At 40.3% G+C, this 20,549-nt stretch overlaps 1 protein-coding gene and 1 long non-coding RNA gene across 7 annotated transcripts in view; one reads left to right on the forward strand and one right to left on the reverse strand.

Annotated features, from left to right (window-relative positions):
* LOC116558518 lies at nt 1-6,011 on the reverse strand. Of its 2 annotated transcripts, none has more exons than XR_004272033.1 (2): nt 5,234-6,011; nt 1-3,182 (listed from the first exon to the last, which is right to left on the reverse strand). It is a non-coding gene; the product is annotated as an uncharacterized LOC116558518 (long non-coding RNA). The 2 variants fall into 2 exon arrangements; XR_004272032.1 differs by having other exon boundaries at nt 5,217-6,011.
* The window catches only part of BNIP3L (BCL2 interacting protein 3 like), a 25,617-nt gene continuing 11,078 nt past the window's right edge, over nt 6,011-20,549 (forward strand). The window contains exons 1-4 of one of the 5 annotated variants that reach the window (XM_032288573.1): nt 6,984-7,001; nt 14,183-14,248; nt 14,989-15,172; nt 18,873-18,945. In XM_032288573.1, the coding sequence (XP_032144464.1) occupies nt 15,009-15,172; nt 18,873-18,945 (237 nt within the window). In that variant the 5' untranslated portion in view covers nt 6,984-7,001; nt 14,183-14,248; nt 14,989-15,008. Of the gene's footprint in view, nt 6,736-6,953; nt 7,002-7,463; nt 7,827-13,954; nt 14,249-14,988; nt 15,173-18,872; nt 18,946-20,549 lie in introns of those variants that run through there. The other 4 variants (XM_032288571.1, XM_032288575.1, XM_032288574.1 and 1 more) reach the window with 4 other exon arrangements.

Below are 20,549 nucleotides of genomic sequence, written 5' to 3' on the forward strand. Positions count from 1 at the left end.
TTTTTTTTTTTTTTTTTTGTATTTTACTGCTATCAGAATGAAATATACTTTACCATAAATATTTTTCTTCTATTTTTGGTTTTCCAAAGCTATATTAAAGACAGATTTTTAAAGGTACAGCGTTCAAAAAGTGCTTAATGAACTCCAACAGCTGCCTCAAATAAACATCTGGTCATCTGTATATGAGTACATTTTCCCTAAGTGGTGATACCTTATCCAAAGATGAAGAGTGCTCCTATTTTTAATAGGTAGAATGTACCTTTGTCAGTCTTGCAGAAGCTTTAATGGAGAAGAAATGGACTTTATTTTTGAAAGGTGAATTGAACAGGCATTTATATTATTAAAGAAAGGTAGTCTTATTTTGGTTGAACGTAATATAACAACCTTGAATTTCAGAGGACTCTTGAGTGCTTCTATGTCCACTACTTACTGTTCTATTCTTCAATAATGAAAAAGAATTAAATGAGTCTATCGTGATTCCCTCTACACTACTACAAATATTATGTCTTGTAAGTTAACATTTTTAGCACACAGAAGAAATTTTATGTAATAAAATTACTGTATCTTTTGGACTTAACAAATTTGGATTTGTATTTGAACACATTGATTCTATGTCTGATAATTCTTAATGGCACTTTTACTAATTTATTTGGGGATCTTGGGTACATTCTTAATTTGTGTTATTTATTCTTCACACTTGACTTGCAAGTGGGATATTCCCCTGTCAGAAGTGTCACTGTCAGAACAGTGATACCCTTCCTGTGTTCTGACTGGACAGCTTTCCAGATTTTTTTTGGGAGATTTTCCTACAACTTGGTTGTGTGTCTTGAGATAACACCACCTAACAGCTCTCAGAAATTCTTTTTTGATTGATTGGTAGCTATGATGATTCTCCTCCATGACACTAAGGATTAGTTTATATATTTAAGAGAAATTATTGCTAAAATTAAAATGCCTCTATCAAGGAATGCTATTATAAATTATTGTTAACATTCTCAAGTATTAATTTTTTAATTTCATTGGTGTAGCAAACTATAAGCCCAGCCACTCATTTTACATGGCCATGGTTAATCTTTTTATTAATAAAAATTATACTTAGAATAAACTTAGTCTTGTCAAGTTGCTTGTATTTCCTATTCTCTTGCCATTAATACACGTGCACATATTCCATCCCTTCTCTTAACCTTTTAGAAAAGATTGTGGTAGGAAAGGACCTTCATTCTATTAACCACTTTTTATCTCTAGTTAGTGGCTGGGCAGTAAGAAGAATTAGTTTATAAATCTGTCTAAATACATGTTTAACCATTAACTGCTGGATGGTAAGCTTGTGTGCAGCCCTCTCTCTTGGAATTTAAATAACAATGCATCTATGCAATTTTTTCGTTTCAAAATGAAGAGAATTTTTTAAACCTTAAATGTGAGTTATTAAGCTAGAGAGAGGAAAGCAGGTTCAGTGTGTGACTATTTTTTGAGTAAGGTGTTTATTAGGAAATTGTGCACATGTGAAAACTATGCATGCTGATAAAGAATTTTTATCTTTTTTCTACTACACATAAATTCAAATGGAAATAGTATTGTGTATTTCCAGAAGAATAAAACCAGTGCCCTGCAAATGATGGGAAAGATAGGCGTATGCTGGGTAGTCAAGAATCAAGTCAGTTTACTTGTGCATTTGAAAGCACCTCAATTTTAGTATCTTATTTATCTGTTCCAATGGTGATAGTTTAAGCACTGTGTGTATGTCTTAGCGTGGTTAAAAAGGGGGCTTTATGCACCTCTTCCCCTCCGAAAAAAGCCTTGGGAAATGACCCTCCTTTTTGTAATGATGCACGAGATCAGAATATTACAACTCTTTTAATCAAATGCTTAGCGTTACTATGGGATCTTGAGGTGTTCTCAAGATGGCGGAGATATTTTTGTAATCGAGTTTGTCTCAACATTTTAGGCACAGTGGTATTAGACTGTAACCTCTTACCTCTGTATTAGAATTAAGAAACACCACTTTACAGGCTTAAAGTTAAGTCTCTCTCCAGCTCAGTGCTTATCAAAGAGAAGGCACTACAACGCTTAATTTCCTCTAAAAGGAATTCGGCAAAAACTGCCATAAGGGGAAAAGCTAATATTTTGTGTTTTTTTCAAATGTTCTACTCATGTTCCTTTGTAATCTGAATAGCAACATGTTTTTTTAGGACTTTCCCATTAGGGGGCAGTGGTGGGGAGCGGTGGCTCATGCCTGTAATCCCAGCACTTTGGAAGGCTGAGGTGGGAGGATCACTTGAGACCAGCCTGGGCGACAAAGCAAGACCCCATCTCGACAAATAATAGATGTATCTTAAGAAATATATTTTAAGAAACCACTAGGGGGCGATCGTTAAATCTTGAACAGCAATGGTAAGGTATTTTTGAGAATTAAACGGGAGTCTCTGTACAGGAAGGGCTTCATTTATTAAAAACAAAATCAGGGCCCAAATACAGCACATTGTGTGCCCCAAACCACTGTTCTATGACCCTTGAGTAAATATTTGAGAACCTAGTGGAGGGGGGACACAAATGCCCACTGTGGTGTCATTTCTTACATTGTACTACAATAAAGTAACACAATATAAGTAGTACAAGTCATGACATCACAGTGGGCATTTGGTTATGGCCAGCTAATTTTTGTATTTTGCAAGTATCTTATTGAATAGGTTGCATCAATGTTCATGAAGGATATTGATCTACAATTTTTTATATAATGTGACTGTCCGATGCTGATCTCATTAAATGAATTTTCCTCTCCTGTATTATTGAAGAATGTGGACAAAATTGGTGTAACTTCTTCCTTCAGTGTTTGGTAGAATTCACTAGTGATAAATTATTAAATATCGTTCTATCAAAGGTCACATTACTGAGTCACTGTAAGGAGAACGTTTGTCCCTTTTCAGAAATGAAATGTATTCCTGCTCTATTCACTAAGTTGCCCAGCATGGTTAACAGAATGAAGCGTCATAATTAGAGTTCGTCAAAAACCATTTTGCTTTCTTAGAGTATCTTTGAAAACGTTAATTTCTTAGCCTAAATCTGTATCAAAGTTTTGCTGCCCAACACTTAATTTAGCAATCCCTACAAAGATTGAGCAGGTAGTGTAGTTGTCAAGTAACAGCAAAATGGTTAGGATGTGCTGGAGTGCCACACTAGGGACCCTGTGAGTTAAAGAAAATATAATGATTTTTCGAGACAGGGTTTTAAACTCTTGTCACCCGGGCTGCAATGAGGTGACCTGATCATGGCTCACGCAGCCTTAACCTCTTGGGCCCAATCAGTCCTCTCATCTCAGCCTCCCAAGTAGCTGGGGCTACAGGCACCTGCCACCACACCCAGCTAACTTTTTTAAAGTTTTTGTAGATGTTGTCCAGGCTGAACTGCTGGGCTCAAGTGATCCTCCCAAGTCCACTTCCAAAATGTTGGGATCTGGTAACCATTTGAGTTTGTACCTCCTCTTTGGCCCTAAAATTAAGACCAAACCAGGCAAAACTACTCATAATGGGTATGGTATTATGGAGTCAATGCTCAAAATAATAGTAAAACATCTTGCAGACCCCTCACATCGTTTTTTTTTTTTTTCTCTTTTTTTTTTTTTTTTTTTTTTGAGACAGTCTTACTCATCACCCAGGCTGGAGTGCAGTGGTGTGATCACAGTTCACTGCCACCTTAACGCTGAGCTCAGGCGATCCTCCCACCTCAGCCTACCGGGTAGCTAGGACTACAGGCATTTACCACCACACCCTTTTGTATTTTTTGTAGAGATGGGGTTTCACCATGTCACCCAGGCTGGTCTCAAACACCAGTGCACTCCAGCCTGAGTGACAGAACGAAACTGTCTCAAATAAATAATAAAATAACAAAAAGTAAAATTTGTATTACTCGTTTATTACCTTATCAAAATCATAATAAGAAATAATAGTATTTATATCCAGAAGCTATTGCCATAATCAAGTAATAGAAGTATAACGATATCTAAAATGAGAAAAGTGGGGCCGGGCGTGGTGGCTCACACCTGTAATCCCAGCACTTTGGGAGGCCGAGGCACGTGGATCACAAAGTCAGGAGTTTGAGACCAGCCTGACAAACATGTGGAAACCCCATCTTAAAAAAAGCGGGTGGATCACTTGAGGTCAGGAGTTCAAGACCACCCTGGCCAACATGGTGAGACCCCCCATCTTTATTACTAAAAATACAGAAAAGCTGGGTGTGGTAGTACACACCTGTAATCCCAGCTACTCAGGAGGCTGAGGCATCAGAATCACTTGAACCTGGGAGGCGGAGGTTGCAGTGAGATGGGATCCTGCCACTGCACTCCAGCATGGGTGACAGTGAGGGGAAAAAAAAAGATCAACTAAAAAATGGGTAGTAGTGGTAAAGGTGGAAGAAGGGGAATTATACTAATTTCATTACCGTTCCTTGCTGGGCATTAAAAGAAACTGACTAAGGAAAAGGATTAGGAGGATTATATAAATATATATAAAGGTAACTGAACAAAAATTAAAATCTCAGGTGAACACAACTAAGCAACAATAGTGACAGTAAAAACCTAAACAATTAATTGAGATTGAACTGAGGACAAAATTATGACCATGTTAGTGAAACAGAGATGGTTATGAACATCTGCATCAACTATAAGGAATGAAAATACAAGAAAGAAACATACTAGGAGTAGGAGATACAAATTTAACTCTTGAAATCCAGGACATATAAAGGGGTGAAAATAATCAACTGTATGAAAACTTAAATGACATTAGGTGTTCCAACAGATACAACAAACCTGATTTTGTGAACACAAAGTATACCTTCTTTTCAAATACAGCCTTAGCCTGGAAGGCTAAGGCTGCAGTGAGCCGTGATTGCACCACTGCACTCCAGCCTGGGTGACAGAGTGAGACCTTGTCTCAATAAAATAAAATAGGATATGATTAATAAAAACTTTTTTGAATGTTTAAAACCTTTAAAAGGAGTTCCTAAAAGGAAAATAGAACAAAGTGGGATCTCATAGTCTGACTGGGAAAACAATTCTATAAATATGTCAATAATCCCTCAGTCTATTAATCGAGTTCATTTCTGACCAAAATCTTAAAAAAGAATTTGCAAAGGGATTTGACAAATCAATCCTTTTTTTAAAAAAACATTTTAGCATTGAATTTTTCAAATATATTTTAACAACTAGAGGAATAATGTACCACCTTGCTTCAGTAATTACCAGCATATGGTCAATCTTGGACAAGTTCATTTTTAAGTTTATCTGAAGCGTAATTAGTCATTAACATCTGAAAAAGACAAATGACGACAAAGTTTAATAGTTAGCTAACAGAGGTATTGTAGATAGCCCTGAAACAGATTCACATTTTTGTGAGCATTCAGAGAGTGACAACGGTGCAATTTCAAATCAGGGTAGACAGGATGGCTTAAAATTCGTATTATTGGGTCAATGGGCTACAAAACTGGGAATAATTGAAGTTAAATAATTTACAGCTGAAATATGAAGAATAAATTTCAGATGGATTAGAGCTCTAAATGTAAATTTAAGCCTCTAAGAGAATTAGAAAAAGTTAAAGGGGAATTATAGATTCATAATCTTGGTGTTAAGGTCTCCCCAAGCCATGCAAGAATGATAAATTTGATTACATGAAAACCTTAAGCTTCTATAGAGTGGGGAAAAAAAAAAAAAAAAAAGAACAAGTTACAGACAGAGAAACATATCACTCATAAACCAGGCCAAGGAGACTGGACAAACACGAAACGTATATCGCTCATAAATCAGGCCAAGGAGACTGGAGATGTGAAGTAGGAGGTATGTTTTGGAAAATACTTTATTTAATGTTACCCACGTACAGGATAAACGGCTTCCCACGTCATGTCCCAGAAATCGATTAGGGGATGGGATTTGGGTGATTACTTTCTTCTGTTTTCCTGATTTTTTCTCTTGTTTCTTTTCTTTCTCTCTTCTGTTTTCCTGAATTTTTTTTTCTTTCTTTCTTTTCTTTCACTCTCTTTTTTACAATGATGCTGTGTTTGTAATTGACGTTTTAAATTCTGTAACGATTACATTTGGGGGCGGCCCTCCCTTGTTTCCTGAATGGAGTGTTGATGTTTCAGCGGCTTTGAGTTTACTCGTGGAGGCACCTAGGTTTGGGGCTTCCTTTGTGTCCCCAAGACACCTATTGCAGAAGTGAGTCCTAAGAGGTAGAAAACAGATGCATGCGCAGAACTGGGTGAAGCAGTGTGGAGCCCGTGTGACAGGAGGCTCGGGCGCTAACACATAAGCGGACTTCCTCATTCCGCTTCTCCTCATCCTCTCTCCCAGTGCCACCCGCATCACTCATCCCATCCGGTCATTCCAAGTCACACGCAAGAGTTCGTTCCCCGCGCGCGCGTCAGCCTAAGTCCCGCGTCTCCACTTCCGGGGCCCGCCGGGGAACGCCCTTGCCCCGCCCGGTCGCTTGTTGTGTTGTCATCACGTGGCGTGGGCGGGCCCTGACGTCAAGGGGAGGGGAGGGACGGCGCAAGCGCAGAAAAGGGGGCGGGGGACTCGGCTTGTTGTGTTGCTGCCTGAGAGCCGGAGACAGTCCTGCAGCTGCCGCAGCCCTGCCAGCCGCCTGACAATGTCCCACCTAGTCGAGCCGCCGCCGCCCCTGCACAACAACAACAACAACAACTGCGAGGAAAGTGACCAGTCTCTGCCCCCGCCGGCCGGCCTCAACAGTAAGTGTGGGGCCGAGGGCTTGGTGAAGGGGATGGGGGAGGAGGAGCCGCCCCAGCCGCCGCCACCGGCGCGGCGCGGGAGGCGGGAGGAGAAGGCAGCCCATTGGCCCAGGCCTAGGATGTCCGGGTGACTGACAGCTCCCGTCACCTGTCAGGAGGAGGGGCGTCTGCCTTCCTTCGGGCCTCTCGGTGCCCTCTGAGGTCTTGGGTCCTGGGCCTTTTGGGTTCGCGGTCCGGGATCGGCGGGGGTGGCGCGGATCTCCCCGGTGTGGAGGGTCCCCAGCAGCGGAGCTGGGTGGGGCGGGGCGGGGGCTGGCCTGGGCGGTGGGGAGGCCGGGTGGGAGGAGCAGGCCGCGGAGGGTACGTGGGCCGGGATGGGACGTGCGGCTGGGACGCCGGGGGATGGACGCGCAGGAGCGGGGTGGGGCGGGCGGCGGCCGCGGGACGTGTCAAGGATCAGGTGTGCGGGGTCCGGGAGCCGGCAGCGTCTGGCGGGCGCGGGAGCCCCCAGCGAGCATTCCTTTGTTGCCACATGTTCGTCAGGAAAATTCATTTACTGTTCTAGGGGTGGCTTCAGTCACGTGTGGGGTGAGAGGTTGTGCCTTGCTTTTCCTTTTCCTTTTTTTTTTTTTAGATTTCTCGAAGTTGCCCAAGTAATTTTTTTTTAAGCGATGGGGTTGTGTGCCCAGTAAACCTGAGAGCTGCCTCCTGAACCACCCAGGAGTCTGGGGCCATGCATTTAAAGAAATGAAATTAAAAACGCAGTCGGGCAGTTGAAAGTCAACAGGCAGGGCTGATGGACTACCCAGGCCAGGGGCTTTTCTTAACATTCCGCTGCTTAGACGTGTGGTCCTCAGATTTTTCTCAGGCGTTGTGAGAGCCAGGAGCCTCCTTGGAAGGGTTCTTGCCTAACCTTTCTGTAATTCATGTCTTGGGAAAGAGGTAGTGGGGGCAGTGAGCATGTGGCCAGACTGTCTTTTCAAAACCACTTGGATGCTTAAAGGTCGTGTAGTATCTTTCGTAAGAGGGAAGTGCTTCCAGTGTGGCCTGAAGATTATTATTCCAGGGAAGACAGTTGCAGCCCTCACCAGGTAGGGATGGAATTTGGATGTTTTAAGATGGATGCTGCTTCTCCAGGTTTTGATGGGTTAACTCCCAAGACCTTTAAGTGTCCTGTATTCCAGAATGTAAGATGGTTATATTATTTCCCGCAGCAAATTAGGATGAATGTATGTGTCTTTAAACATTAATTGTATCACATATTCATATGCAATTTTAAGTTATTTGCCCGTGTTTAGCATACTCTCTTGGATTTTAGAATGGGAAGAAACTTCCAGTAGAGAAACAGGTCTTGATTAAGGGGCCTTGTCCAAGTTCACAACCAGCTGGGAGCAAAGCTGAGGTTCTGACATTCAGCCTGTCCAGTGCCTTTTTTTTTTTTTTTTTTTTTTTTTTTTTTTTTGAGATGGAGTCTGGTTCTGTCACCTAATAGCTGCGTTTTCTCAGCTCACTGCAACCTCCGCCTCCTGGATTCAGGGATTCTCCTGCCTCAGCCTCCCGAGTAGCTGGGACTACAGGTGCCCGCCACCCACCTGGCTAATTTTTGTACTTTTAGTAGAGACGAAATTTCACCATTTTGGCCAAGCTGGTCTCAAACTCCTGACCTCATGTGATCCACCCGCCTGGGCTTCCTCAAGTGCCGGGATTACAGGCACAGCCAATGCGCCCTGCCTCTTTTCAGGACTTCTTTTCAGTGGTCCAGAACCAGGCTTCTTTTCAGTGGTCTTGCTGGTGTATGTGTCTTATTTTGTCAGTGTTGTTATTCTACCTGATGCACCAAGGTGACCCACCTTTCTGTCTCTTGGTAGTATTCTGTTTAATTGTGCAATTTTCTTATGAGTGAAGATACTTGGTAGGTGTACATGATTTCACTAAACGCAAAGGGATTTTCATCTTCCTTTGACCCCTTTAACAACAACACAAAGGGCTAAGCCAGGCAGGGCGCGGTGGCTCACACCTGTCATCCCAGCACTTTGGTAGGCCGAGTTGGGTGCTTCACTTGAGGTCAGGAGTTCTAGACCAGCCTGCCAGCAAGGTGAGAGACCAACCCCCCCCACTACTGAAAATACAAAAATTAGCCTGGCATAGTGGCAGGCGCCTGTAATCCCGGCTACTCGGAGGCTGAGGCAGGAGAATCGTTTGAACCCGGGAGACAGAGGTTGCAGTGAGCTGAGATTGTGCCACTGCACTCCAGCCCTGGTAACAGAGCAAGACTCTGTCTGAATGAAAAAAGAAAAAAAAAAGGGGGGGGGGTGGGAGTTGAGCCATATGTCATTGTTTGTCTTGGTGTCTTACAGACCTATGACAAGTTTGATATCTTTGGCCAATTTGTTCCTGCTTGGTTGACATCGGCTCTTACAGAGGTGGAATTACACTCAGGCTGCATGGGATATCAAAATGTTGCTTTGGGAAATCTGCTGGATAGCATTTTATGTGGGTTAGGGTGAGCTTCCTGAAAAGCTTTTAGATAATGCCATGTTTAATTACTCCCCTCTTGCCTCTTACTCTGTTCGGTTTTTTTTAGCTCATTACACAACACTGGACTGAACAAAACAAGAAGCCTCATTGATTCCTTGAAGTGATTTTTGGGTACTGGGCAAAACAACTTAGGCATCTAGTACTGTCCAAATTGCTGATAAGTTGAAGTACTTTGTTGGGTAAAGTTGCACAACTGAAAAACAGGGGATGAAATGTACAGATTATCTTGGGTTTGGGATTTTATCTTTGGTTCAGGGGTCAAAGCAGAGTTTCAATAGCAAATTATTGAAATATTTGAATAGTGAAGTATTTCTGTGATTTTTTTTTTTTTTTAAGTTTACCGCTGTGAAGAGACTGTTCACTTTCATTACAAATTACAGGGCAGATACCCAAACTCTTGCCAAGTGAAAAGGATGTTGTCCAGTTTGTTTTGTTGTTAAGAATTTTTAACTGTTTAAAAAAAAAGAAACAATTCTTAACTATTAACTTCCTTAAGAATATTTGAATAAGGTTCAATGAGTAAGGAAAATCAAAGTAGTAGTATAATTCTTGTTGAGACGTATAGCCTTTTTTTCTTTCCTTGTTTTTATTTATTTTTATTTCTGAGATAGAGTCTTGCTCTGTCACCCAGGCTGGAGTACAGTGATGCAGTCATAGCTGATTGCAGCTTCCACCACCTGGGCTCGAGTGATCCTTTTGCCTCCGCCTCCCAAGTAGCTAGGAGTACAGGTGCACGCCCCCACACCCAGCTAATTATTTTATTTCTTGTAGAGATGGAGTTTCACTTTGTTGGCCAGGCTGGTCACTGGCTAACTTATTTTTTGTAGAGATTGAGTTTTGCTTTGTTGCCCAGGCTGGTCACAAACTTTTTTTCTTTTTTTAAGTAAATCTTCAACCATGATGTAGTTGCTTTCCTGTTATCAAGAGTGCTCTTAAGGCCTTCATGAAGTGTCACTGCGTCATAATAATGTTTTGAATACCTATGTAACTTGTGTGTAAATACTTATACAAAAAGACAAATTTTTTTTTTTTTTTTTTTTTTTTAGAAGAATGTCAGTGACTCTTGTTGGCCTGGTCTGGATTTCAGCATCAGATTGGCCTGGTCTGGATTCCTTTCAATAATGAATGAAAGGCTTTGAGGAAAGAATGTAAATATAATGAAATATGGAAAGAGTTCCATGTGGACCTTGAAAAGTTATGGGGGAAATTGAGGAGAAATACTCTTCATTTTCTCCTCCCCGTGTCCCAAAGCTCCTCTTCTCCCCTTATTGCAAGAGAATTGAACTAGTGATTATAAAACTGTAAAGATGATGTAACATACATTAAGGAATGTAATCACAATTATTAAACCACCTTTCACAATCTGTTACATTAGAGAATGGAGAAGCACTCACAGAGGTTTCTCTGAGTCTCTTAGTCATTCCCAAAAACCCAAACCAGCAAGTATTGCATGTCATTGCATATTTTGTACAAATTGGCATAAGGAACAGCTCTTACTTCCTTTGTAAAGTCTGAATCATAGAGAAGCTTCCAGCTTTTAGTTTTCAAGCTTGATTGTTAGGAAGAGAGTTCACTCTGTAGTTTTCTACTTTGTATTGGTTGGACTGCACAAACCTCTTATCTAGCATTGCTTCCTTTCCAAGTAAAACTGGACTTTGTGAGGGTTGGTAGAGTTAAAACACTAAGAAATTTTGAGTCTGTAAATCAGGAACGAATCAGGTGATGGGAAAAAGACGTGTTGTTCATCTGTTGAGGAAGACAGATTTGCTCTTTTGTGTGTTACTCAAAAGATTAATATGTAGCCTCTTAATGCCTATGCATATAACTTTCTCTGCAGCATCTACGTATTTCCATAGATGATACTTTTGAAAGAAAATTACTGAGTTAAAGGAAATTACCCTTTTAAGGCTCTTAATACCTATTGTCGAATTATTCTACAGAATGTTCACTGAAGCGCTACTTGTAATAACAAAGTATTAGAAACAACCGTCTGAGTAGTGGTTAACCATTGCCATTTAGAGAATGGTGAAAGTACGGTATATCCTTATAAAAGATGAGATGCAGCGCGGTTGTTCAGAAGAATTAATGTCTTTGTGTATTGATAGGGAAGACATCTGAAAAACGACTTACAGATTATGTAAGTATGTGAGTCTGGTACACTTTCATTTCTTTATAAAAACAAAAGCGAAAACAGACCTATATTTCATTGAAAAAGTAAAAAACAACTCTGAAGATCTCCATGTGAAACTCAAAAGTGACTCCTTTGGGTGTAGGAATGGGAGGTCAGGAGAAATGGTGATTGTAAATTTTATGTACTGATTGTTTACATTTTCTAGGAACACATTTTTGCAGTAAGGAATGGGTTTTATATGATACAGAATGTAATTATAGTAGCTAAAACTTTCTTAGGGAGCTTTCTTATTGTTCTGCGTGCTTTATTCATTTAATCCTCCTAAGAAAGTCTTTGAGGTACATACAGTTATCTGTTTTATAGATGAGAAAACTGAGGCTGTAAGTACCCTGTGCAAGGGTGACAGCTGTGACTGAGAGTTGGGAGCCTGGCTTCAGTCTCTGCCCCTGACCACAGTAGACCAGTATATGGCAAGTACAAATTGCCTGCCTTAAGTAGAAATGCTTTCAGCTATGCCACAGCATGTGGAGGCCACAGCAGAGATCACTTTTGCTAAGCGTTTCTAGGTATGTCTCTTTGTTCAGGTTTCTAAAGTATATTTTAGATTATGATTGCTTATGCATTTTTAATGAAGAAAATAGAATCCAGACATTGATTTGAAAGTCCTTCATAAAAGTAAAAACCAGGCTGAGAGCAGTGGCTCATACCTGTAACCCCAGCACTTTGGGAGGCTAAGGTGGGAGGATTGCTGAAGTCCAGGAGTTTGAGACCGACCTGGGCAATGTAGGAAGACCCCATCTCTACCAAAAAAATAAATAAATAAATTAGCGGGGCATGGTTGCATGTACCCTGTAGTCCCAGCTTATTGGGAGGCTGAGGTGGGAGCCTTGCTTGGGCCCAGGAGTCAGGCTGTGGTGAGCTGTGATTGTGCCACTGTACTTCCAGCCTGCGTCACAAAGCGAGACTGTCTCAAAAAAAAAAAAAGAAAAGAAAGGAAGAAAAAAAAACAAGTAAGGACCGGAAAACCTGATATTTTTTGTTACACCCTTTTTTCTCTTTGATCATCTACTTCAAATGAGTATTTATTGTATTTTAGGGAAGACTGGCTTCCACAGAGACCCATCTGGAACTCCTGGTTCCTTAGCTCTGCTTCTGTCAAGGCAGCTCTGGGTTTCGATTTGTTTTACTGTGTGCATTGGGCTTCTACACAAGAACAACTGCTCCCGTTGGTTTAAAAATAAGTTTGAAAATCCTAGAAGCAGTAGGAGTCAGAAAAAAAACTGTTTTTCATATACATAGTCTCTCCCCCACCCCCTTTCTCTCCAGTTGAAATATTTTGCAGAGCTCTAAATTTAGGGACGCTTTTGGCATATTTCTTATACACTCCAGAGGCACTCGAGTGAGTTCAATTATCTTCAGTGTTAGGTCTCTCTTAGTTTTGCTAGTTTTAATTGCTAATCCATTTTGAGTTCTCTCTAGTCTGTGTCCATTTTATGTGTGTATAGAATGAGGCCACAAAGAGGTTGTAGAACTGTGTCGTTTGGCAGCAGAGTCCTAAGGAATTGGTGGTGATTATGGGATGTTGGTAGCCACTGGGGCTGCCTCAGATGGAAAGCAAAAGGTTCTAAGTATTTATAAATGTAAATTCTACTGTATAACTGAGTGTCTTCCATTTACCAGCACTTGATACTACTAAATCCTCACAGCAACCCTGTGTTGTTATTTCTGTTTTACAAGTGAGGAGGCTGAAGCTGAGGTCACACAGGTAGACAGGAAGCGATGGGTTCAGATTCCCAGCCAGGTCTGCCTGGGAGCTTTCCTTCTTATGAGGGTGATGTTGAGTTCACTCTGGATCTGGTGTAGCTATCGCCACAGTGAGAATGCATTTTAGAGTTTGAGCCAGTTTTGATGATTGCTTCATCTTACTGACAATACTCCTTGTTTATCCCTGGAACTCTCTCTAATGCTTCTGCTGGGAGTTTAGAGGGATGGGCCCACTAAGCTGCTTGGTTACATTTTTAAAACAAAATTTATCGTAAGAAATGGAGGCTGGGCGCAGTGGCTCACGCCTGTAATCCCAGCACTTTGGGAGGCCAAGGTGAGCACATCACGAGGTCAGGAGTTCAAGATCAGTCTGGTCAACATGGTGAAAGTCCATCTCTACTAAAAATACAAAAATGAGCCGGACGCTGTGGTGCATGCCTGTAATCCCAGCTACTTGGGAGGCTGAGGAAAGGAGAATTGCTTGAACCAAGACTCAGGAAGCAGAGATTGCAGTGAGCCGAGTTCGCAGCACTGCACTCTAGCCTAGGCTACAGAGCCAGACTCCATCTCAAAAAAAAAAAAAAAAAAAAAAGGAAATTATTAACAAAATGTACCACTATCTCATTTTGCTGTGAAGTTAATTTATTGGCCACTGTTAACAATTATTTCAATTCTCCTACTTAAGTTTCTTGCTGTTCTTTTGTAGAGACAGGGTCTTGTCATATTGCCAAGGCTGTTGTAAAACTCCTGCACTCAAGCAGTCCTGGTGCCTAAGCCTGCCAGAGTGCTGGGATTACCTGTGTGAGCCACTGTACCTGGCCTCAGCTCTTATTAAAATTAAAACACCTGAATACTTTTAGCAGACTTATTGGGCCAATATTTTCAAGACCTATGTAGAATTACCAGTGCCACATCCCCTTTTTCTGTGGCTCCACCCCTTCAAATTTTTGCCCAGGAAAACATTCGTGTTTGCCTGTAGCTAATGTGCAGTTGTTTCTGCCCCCATATCAACAGGGCTTAATGAAAACTCTAGAAAGTAGGAACTTGTGGGAGAGAAGAGAAAAAAGACGAGTTCACAAGGTATGTTTAGTGTATAAAAAAAGAAAGACTAGAAAGCACAGATTAAAGGAAGTGAAGAAACGAATCAGTGAGATAGAGCTAAAGCTTTTTTCTGAATTTTTAGCATTATCACCTGGTTTCGTTAACCAGCTGCATTAATTTTATGCTCCTGATTTGTGCGCAAATTGAAATTTTTGCTACTGGATTTAAGTTCCCTCTCTAGGAGTTTCTCTGTTGTTTGCACTAAGGAGGATATAGTTGCTAACTTACTTAGATGACCTTTTCTGAAATTTCTAATTGATAATACTTATTGTTTCATTTACTAATCAGATAAAGCTGAGTAGCTTAGGTAGACTATGAAGAGAATGTCTCTGTGTGTGTATATATACACCAGCTGAAATGTTAAAGGTAAGTAGCCTGTCTGGTAAAAAAGTAGCTATTTTTTTTATGAAAAGCAACCTCACGGTTTTCAGTGAAGTGTTATTATAAACTAAGGTTTAACAAAAGAGAAAATTGGCTGAAAAACACATTTTCCAAGATGTTTTAGAGTTCCAGTTTCTTCTCGGCTGATGGCATGAGCTATTTCAGGAACAGAACTAAATAGATGTTTAGACTTTTATTACTCTTTATTTTCTTCAGAATACTTTTGCATTTCGTTTGAGGAGAGTCAGAATTCTTATCTGGATTCACCATATTCACATCTGTGTGCACGTGACAGATTTCAGTTCTGCCGTGGTTAACTTATCTGACTTGTCCAACAGGTTCCTGGGTGGAGCTACCCATGAATAGCAGCAATGGCAATGATAATGGCAATGGGAAAAATGGGGGGCTAGAACATGTACCTTCCTCATCCTCCATTCACAATGGAGACATGGAGAAGATTCTTTTGGATGCACAACATGAATCAGGACAGAGTAGTTCAAGAGGCAGTTCTCACTGTGACAGGTAAGTGAGATCCATGTTTTGTGGAATTCAGGACACGGGTGGGTTACAGGGCTCATTATCTCTAGGAAAAATTTATTTGCTTAAATCTTCACTTAGCAAAAATGCCTCCTGATATATTGCAGTGTAATATATATTCCACAGATACATACGTTGTGTTTATATCAGACAGCTAATTGACAGGTGTTCCAGTGCCCACTCTTTTCCTCCAGATTGTCACTTTTCTTAATCAGATTACATTATTTTTAGCAGTTTATCCGTTTAAAATTCAGTGGCATAAATGCTAATTCATAGGATTAATCTGACTTTCTCCCATTTTCCTTTGAGTCCCCCTTTCACAGATCACAGACCGCCTTGAATTAGTTACCTGTGTATACATCTGTCTTCCCTTCCAGATCTTGAGGCTTCAAAGGGCAGGGGCCGTGTTTCATCTTTATTAGCTTCACAGTAATGGTGCTGGCACGTAGTAGACACTAAGTGTTTGACTCATAGGAACTGCAGGTTGATTCACATTATAGCAATATTTGCACAGTTGGAAGCGCCAACCAAGGTCTGTAAAGGTAGTTTTGAAGGCCCTTCTCCTTTCTCAGAGATGTTTTGTTTCAGACCGTTTTTCTGTATGTGACCTGAGGAAGCTAATTCCATGGATTAAAGACTGCTTATGGTGAAAGAGTAAGATTACAGTGAGATATATGTGTGGAATGAAACCAGGTTATTATTTTTTAGTGTAAGCTTTTCTTTTTTTCCAGAAGGGCTGAATATTCAATGACAGTTACAAAATTCTTGTTTCAGTGACAGCTACACTGTGAGCATTATGGGGCACCGGATGACCTGGGTAGTTGTTAACTGATGTTAACCGTTTAGCAAATGCACAGGAAGCAGATTAGGGAAACGTTGAGGAATGTAAACAGTGATTATCTTTAGGGATGCAGTATGGATATTTTTCTTCTTAACATTTTTGTATTTGGTAAAAATTGTGTATATTGCACATATTATTACCTACCAGAAGATGTGAAAAGGAGAAATGAGTTAAATTATATTGCAACTTCCTGAGTGGCTTATGATCCACTAATGTTGCCAAGGCAGCTGGGGGACTGGTTTGTTGGCTCTGTGGCACACTGTGCACCCCCGCCACCCCCGTGTCATCCCTGACTTGTCCCTGTGCTTCTTAGAGCCTGGGATGGCTCTTGTCATAAGCAGAACACAGCAGATGGCTCTCTTCTGAACAGCTTGCCCTTGATTCCAGTAGCTACAGCATTAGTCTGTCTTGCCGAATGAAGATTTATGTTTATATTTTGGAACTTGCTGATGGGTTTCTGAAGTTTTCTGCTTGTTATGGCCTGTCAGCAAGACTTTCACTCTACATTCCAGTGTGTGAGCTTTGATCATTGACACCACGGTGTCCAATTGAATATGCCTTCACGCTCCCATGATCGTATTTAGGTTGCAAAAGCATGTGAAAAGGAAGCATGGCAAGTGCTTTTGAACACTTTCCTACCCCTCATCTTATGTATCTCCAGGCCCTAGATTCATGGTCATCTTTCAGAGAATGCCTAAAACTCGAGTGTGCAACAGTACTCTCCTGGGATGTCTGACTAATAACGCTTTACCATTGAAGAGTGTCATCAAAAATCATGTCATTTGAATTGCCATGCGTCTCTGTATTTGAAGTCATTGGGAAGTGTTTCTTGTTGGGGGGAATGTTTTAGGGTTGTTGGATATCAGTCCTAGAGCTGATTTATGAGTCTTTTCAACTGAAAAATTATTCCATAGAAATATTTGTGCTGCTGCAGGGGTTGTTAGCTGGGAACCCAGTGTGTTCTGCTTCGTGTTCCACCCTGTTGCAGGTGTTTTCACCTCGACGGCATCCTAGATTCACCCAGGGAGCTTTTAAAAGTGCCAGCACATGGACTGCATCTCAAGAATTTCTCATTTTGGTTGACAGGGCAGGGTAGAGACATCACAATATTTTAAAAGCTCCCCAGCCGATTCTAATATGTGCCATGGGTGAAGCTCTAATGCATTCCAAATTATTTTAGGAGGAATAAACAGTTTAGAGAAGAGGTTGGTGACAGCATGAAGAAGCATACAGAAGCAGAGCAATGCTTCCCTAGGATTCTTGACTTTGTCACCCTGCCTGCCTTGACCTGGTCAAGGCTATGTAAGGCTGACGCTTAACTTGATGTGTAGCTGTGAAGCTAACGGTGTTAGGATCACAAAGATAGTAAACTGGGGCCAGTAGAAGTGCCCAGTTCTGGTTGACTCCTGTGCTAGTTCAAGACAGAAATTTCCTAAACGTATATGATGTTTGATACAGAACCAGCTTTTCCCTTTTCTTGTCCTCATTTAAGAATCCCCTATGTCAATTATACCAGTCTAAAAAACTCCTAGGCCTAATTTGTCTGATAAATTTCTGATGATCTTACTTATTTCTGAGTCAGTCTCACCAGCATCTGTGTACATTAATTAACATTGTAAACATACATACTCTTGGTAACTTTAATAGTTAATATCTATCCCTTTCAGCAAGTTAAGCCCCAAATGTTTTTTATTTCTATTTTAGATTTTTGGAGGAGGGTATGTGTATGTAGTGAGGGATCCAGTGACTTTCGGTGTTACACAAGGAATCGTTGATAAAGCTAAGAAATTGACAGCACATTCTGTTCGTCTCTTATATCAAGTACAGTTTGTGATTATGTGGTTTTTGTCTAAAAACTTATCTGTAAATTTTTATAGTTCTAAAAATATATTTTGTACAGTCAGAAAGATTTTATATTCATATATAAGCTTATATAATTCACTATCAAATATCTCAAAGCAAATATTTCTGAAATAAGTAAAATAGTGGCTATCAAAGTTGTTGGTCTTTATATACTTTTGCATTCTTAAAAATAATTAGGGACCCCAAAGGACTCGCTTGTGGGTTTATATATTTTGATATTTACTATATTAGAAACTAAAACTGAGAAAGTACATATTTAGAAATAATACATTCTAACATAAGTTTTTTTTACTGAAAATAACTATCTTCTGTAAGTCCCCCCAAGTTAATAAGAATAGTGGCATTGTTTTACACTTTTACAAATCTCTAATACCAGGCCTATTAGAAAACAGCTGGCTCTCATCCGCTTCTGCGTTCTAACTGTTGTACTATCACACATCATGTAGCCTTCGGAAAATTCCATTAGACACTCATGGGAGAATGAGAATGAAAATGGCAAACAAATCCTACTAGTATTACAAAAGGAACTCTAACCTCGAAGACCCTCTGAAAACATCTTTGAGAACTACCTTACGCACTGTGAAAACTACAAGTGGTGAATTATTTAATAAGAGAACTTTGAGAAAAGGAACTCTAAAGTTCCCAAATTTGAAGATTATTTTATCTTTAATGGACCAAAGACTAGATATAAGAAAATGTGACAGTTAGTGTCTGTAGGTAGTATTTCCTTTGCACGTTTATCATTTTGAAGGAATTCATTACTACTCAAAAACGGCAGAACATTCTCAGTGTAAGAATGCTCAATTTCATTTGGCCCTTTAATATTACATAAAATTTTCTTGTATGGGGTTAGGATAAATTTTCTGATTTGCTTTTTCAAAGCCATACTGCTATAATTTTTAATTTTCTTATTTCTGGTAGAGACTAAGTCACTTGACAAAATGAGAATTAAAAGTAATAGCTAAATTTTTTCTCTTCTAGCCCTTCACCACAAGAAGATGGGCAGATCATGTTTGATGTGGAAATGCACACCAGCAGGGACCATAGCTCTCAGGTGTGTGGGGGGGGATTCTGATTTGCAGCAAACAAGAAAGATGCACATTCTCTAAGTGTGTTTTGCTAAAATATATTAAAGAAAAAGAAGACTTTTAGGAATAGTTTGAACCTGTTACTGAATTTCTGATTTTGGAATTTATTTAGGATGATAATAGTTCTTGCCACACTCCTTTACAACTAAGGATTTTGGGCCCTGTCACTCTAAAAGAATTGGAAAATTTTTGTCTGTAATGAAGCATGCCACTACGCCATGCTAGTTTCTTTTTTTTCTCTTTTTTTTTTTTTTTTTTTTTTTTTTTTTTTTTTTAATTGAGATGGAATCTTGCTCTGTCGCCCAGGCTGGAGTGCAGTGGCATCATCTCGGCTCACTGCAGCCTCTACCTCCTGGGTTCAAGTGATTCTTCTGCCTCAGCCTCCTGAGTAGCTGGGACTACAGGTGCGCGCCACTGTGCCCAGCTAATGTTTGTATTTTTAGTAGAGATGGGGTTTCACCATATTGTTCAGGCTGGTCTCAAACTCCTCACCTTGTGATCCAGCAGCCTTGGCTTCCCAAAATGCTGGGATTATAGGCACTAGCCACCATACCTGACCTACAGGCTAGTTTCTTGAGTTTATAAATAGAAAAAACTGAGACAGAGGCTTTAAGACCACAGAATAAATGAAAGTTAAGGTTGTGTTAGAACTAGGTGTGAAGACTTTTTTTTTTTTGTGCCTGAAACCGAAGCAGTGACTTTTGAGATAAATTTCCAGAGCTAGACATAAAATTTATCCAAATTATGCAGGATTCCCTGAAGATAAATATCGTTTACTAGGAGTTGACATTGTTGGGAACATAGATGGATATCGTATTAAAATCTTACACGTTTGTATTATGAAACTTAAAATATGGAAAGTATATAATTGTTGCTAATGATTTAGAATACTCATAGCGAGGCTTTAACTTGATTGGTAGGTAAGATCACCTAAAAGTGAGGACCAGAACCATTGTCTTTTTCTTCTGCTTGAAAAATAATGAATCTTCAGATGACTTGCAACAAAAACCTTGTTTTGTGGGGTTCTCACTATGCTGTGTCCTTGTCCCTTTGCACTAGAAATATTCTGTGTATCTTAGGTCCACCCAATATTGTTTCTGAAGGCCACAGAATTCCTTCATACTTTGACTATGCTCAGTTTTTGCTTTTCTCTGAAATACTGAAAATGTATGGATTCACACAAATTTATGATGAGCTTTATACTTACAGAGAAGCTCACGACAGCAGGCTGTCGTGTCGTAAGATGATCTGACAGGAGCATTTGAGCTGCTGGCTTCTGCCTGTCAATTTGGCCACGTGCAGTAAGCTCTAGCTGATGTCGAAGAAAAGATATAAAGTCTCCATGGCAGAAAGTGTTTCAAGGAATCCAAGAGAGAAATCACATTCTTTGCTGTGGTCTTTCCTGAAGAGGATTTCTTCAATCCATATATCACCTTTTACACAGAAAGCTTAGATTAGCATTTTCCTTTTTTTTTTTTTTTTTTTTTTTTTTTGGGGGGTCTTTTTTTTTTTTCTCGGGGGGGGCTAAGATACACAGAATGCCGTTTGGCGCCCACCAACCCCCCCCCCC

This window comes from Sapajus apella, unplaced genomic scaffold (genome assembly GCF_009761245.1).
Source record: "Sapajus apella isolate SASKATOON/1434 unplaced genomic scaffold, GSC_monkey_1.0 scaffold21, whole genome shotgun sequence".
In the NCBI taxonomy this organism is placed as follows: domain Eukaryota; kingdom Metazoa; phylum Chordata; class Mammalia; order Primates; family Cebidae; genus Sapajus; species Sapajus apella.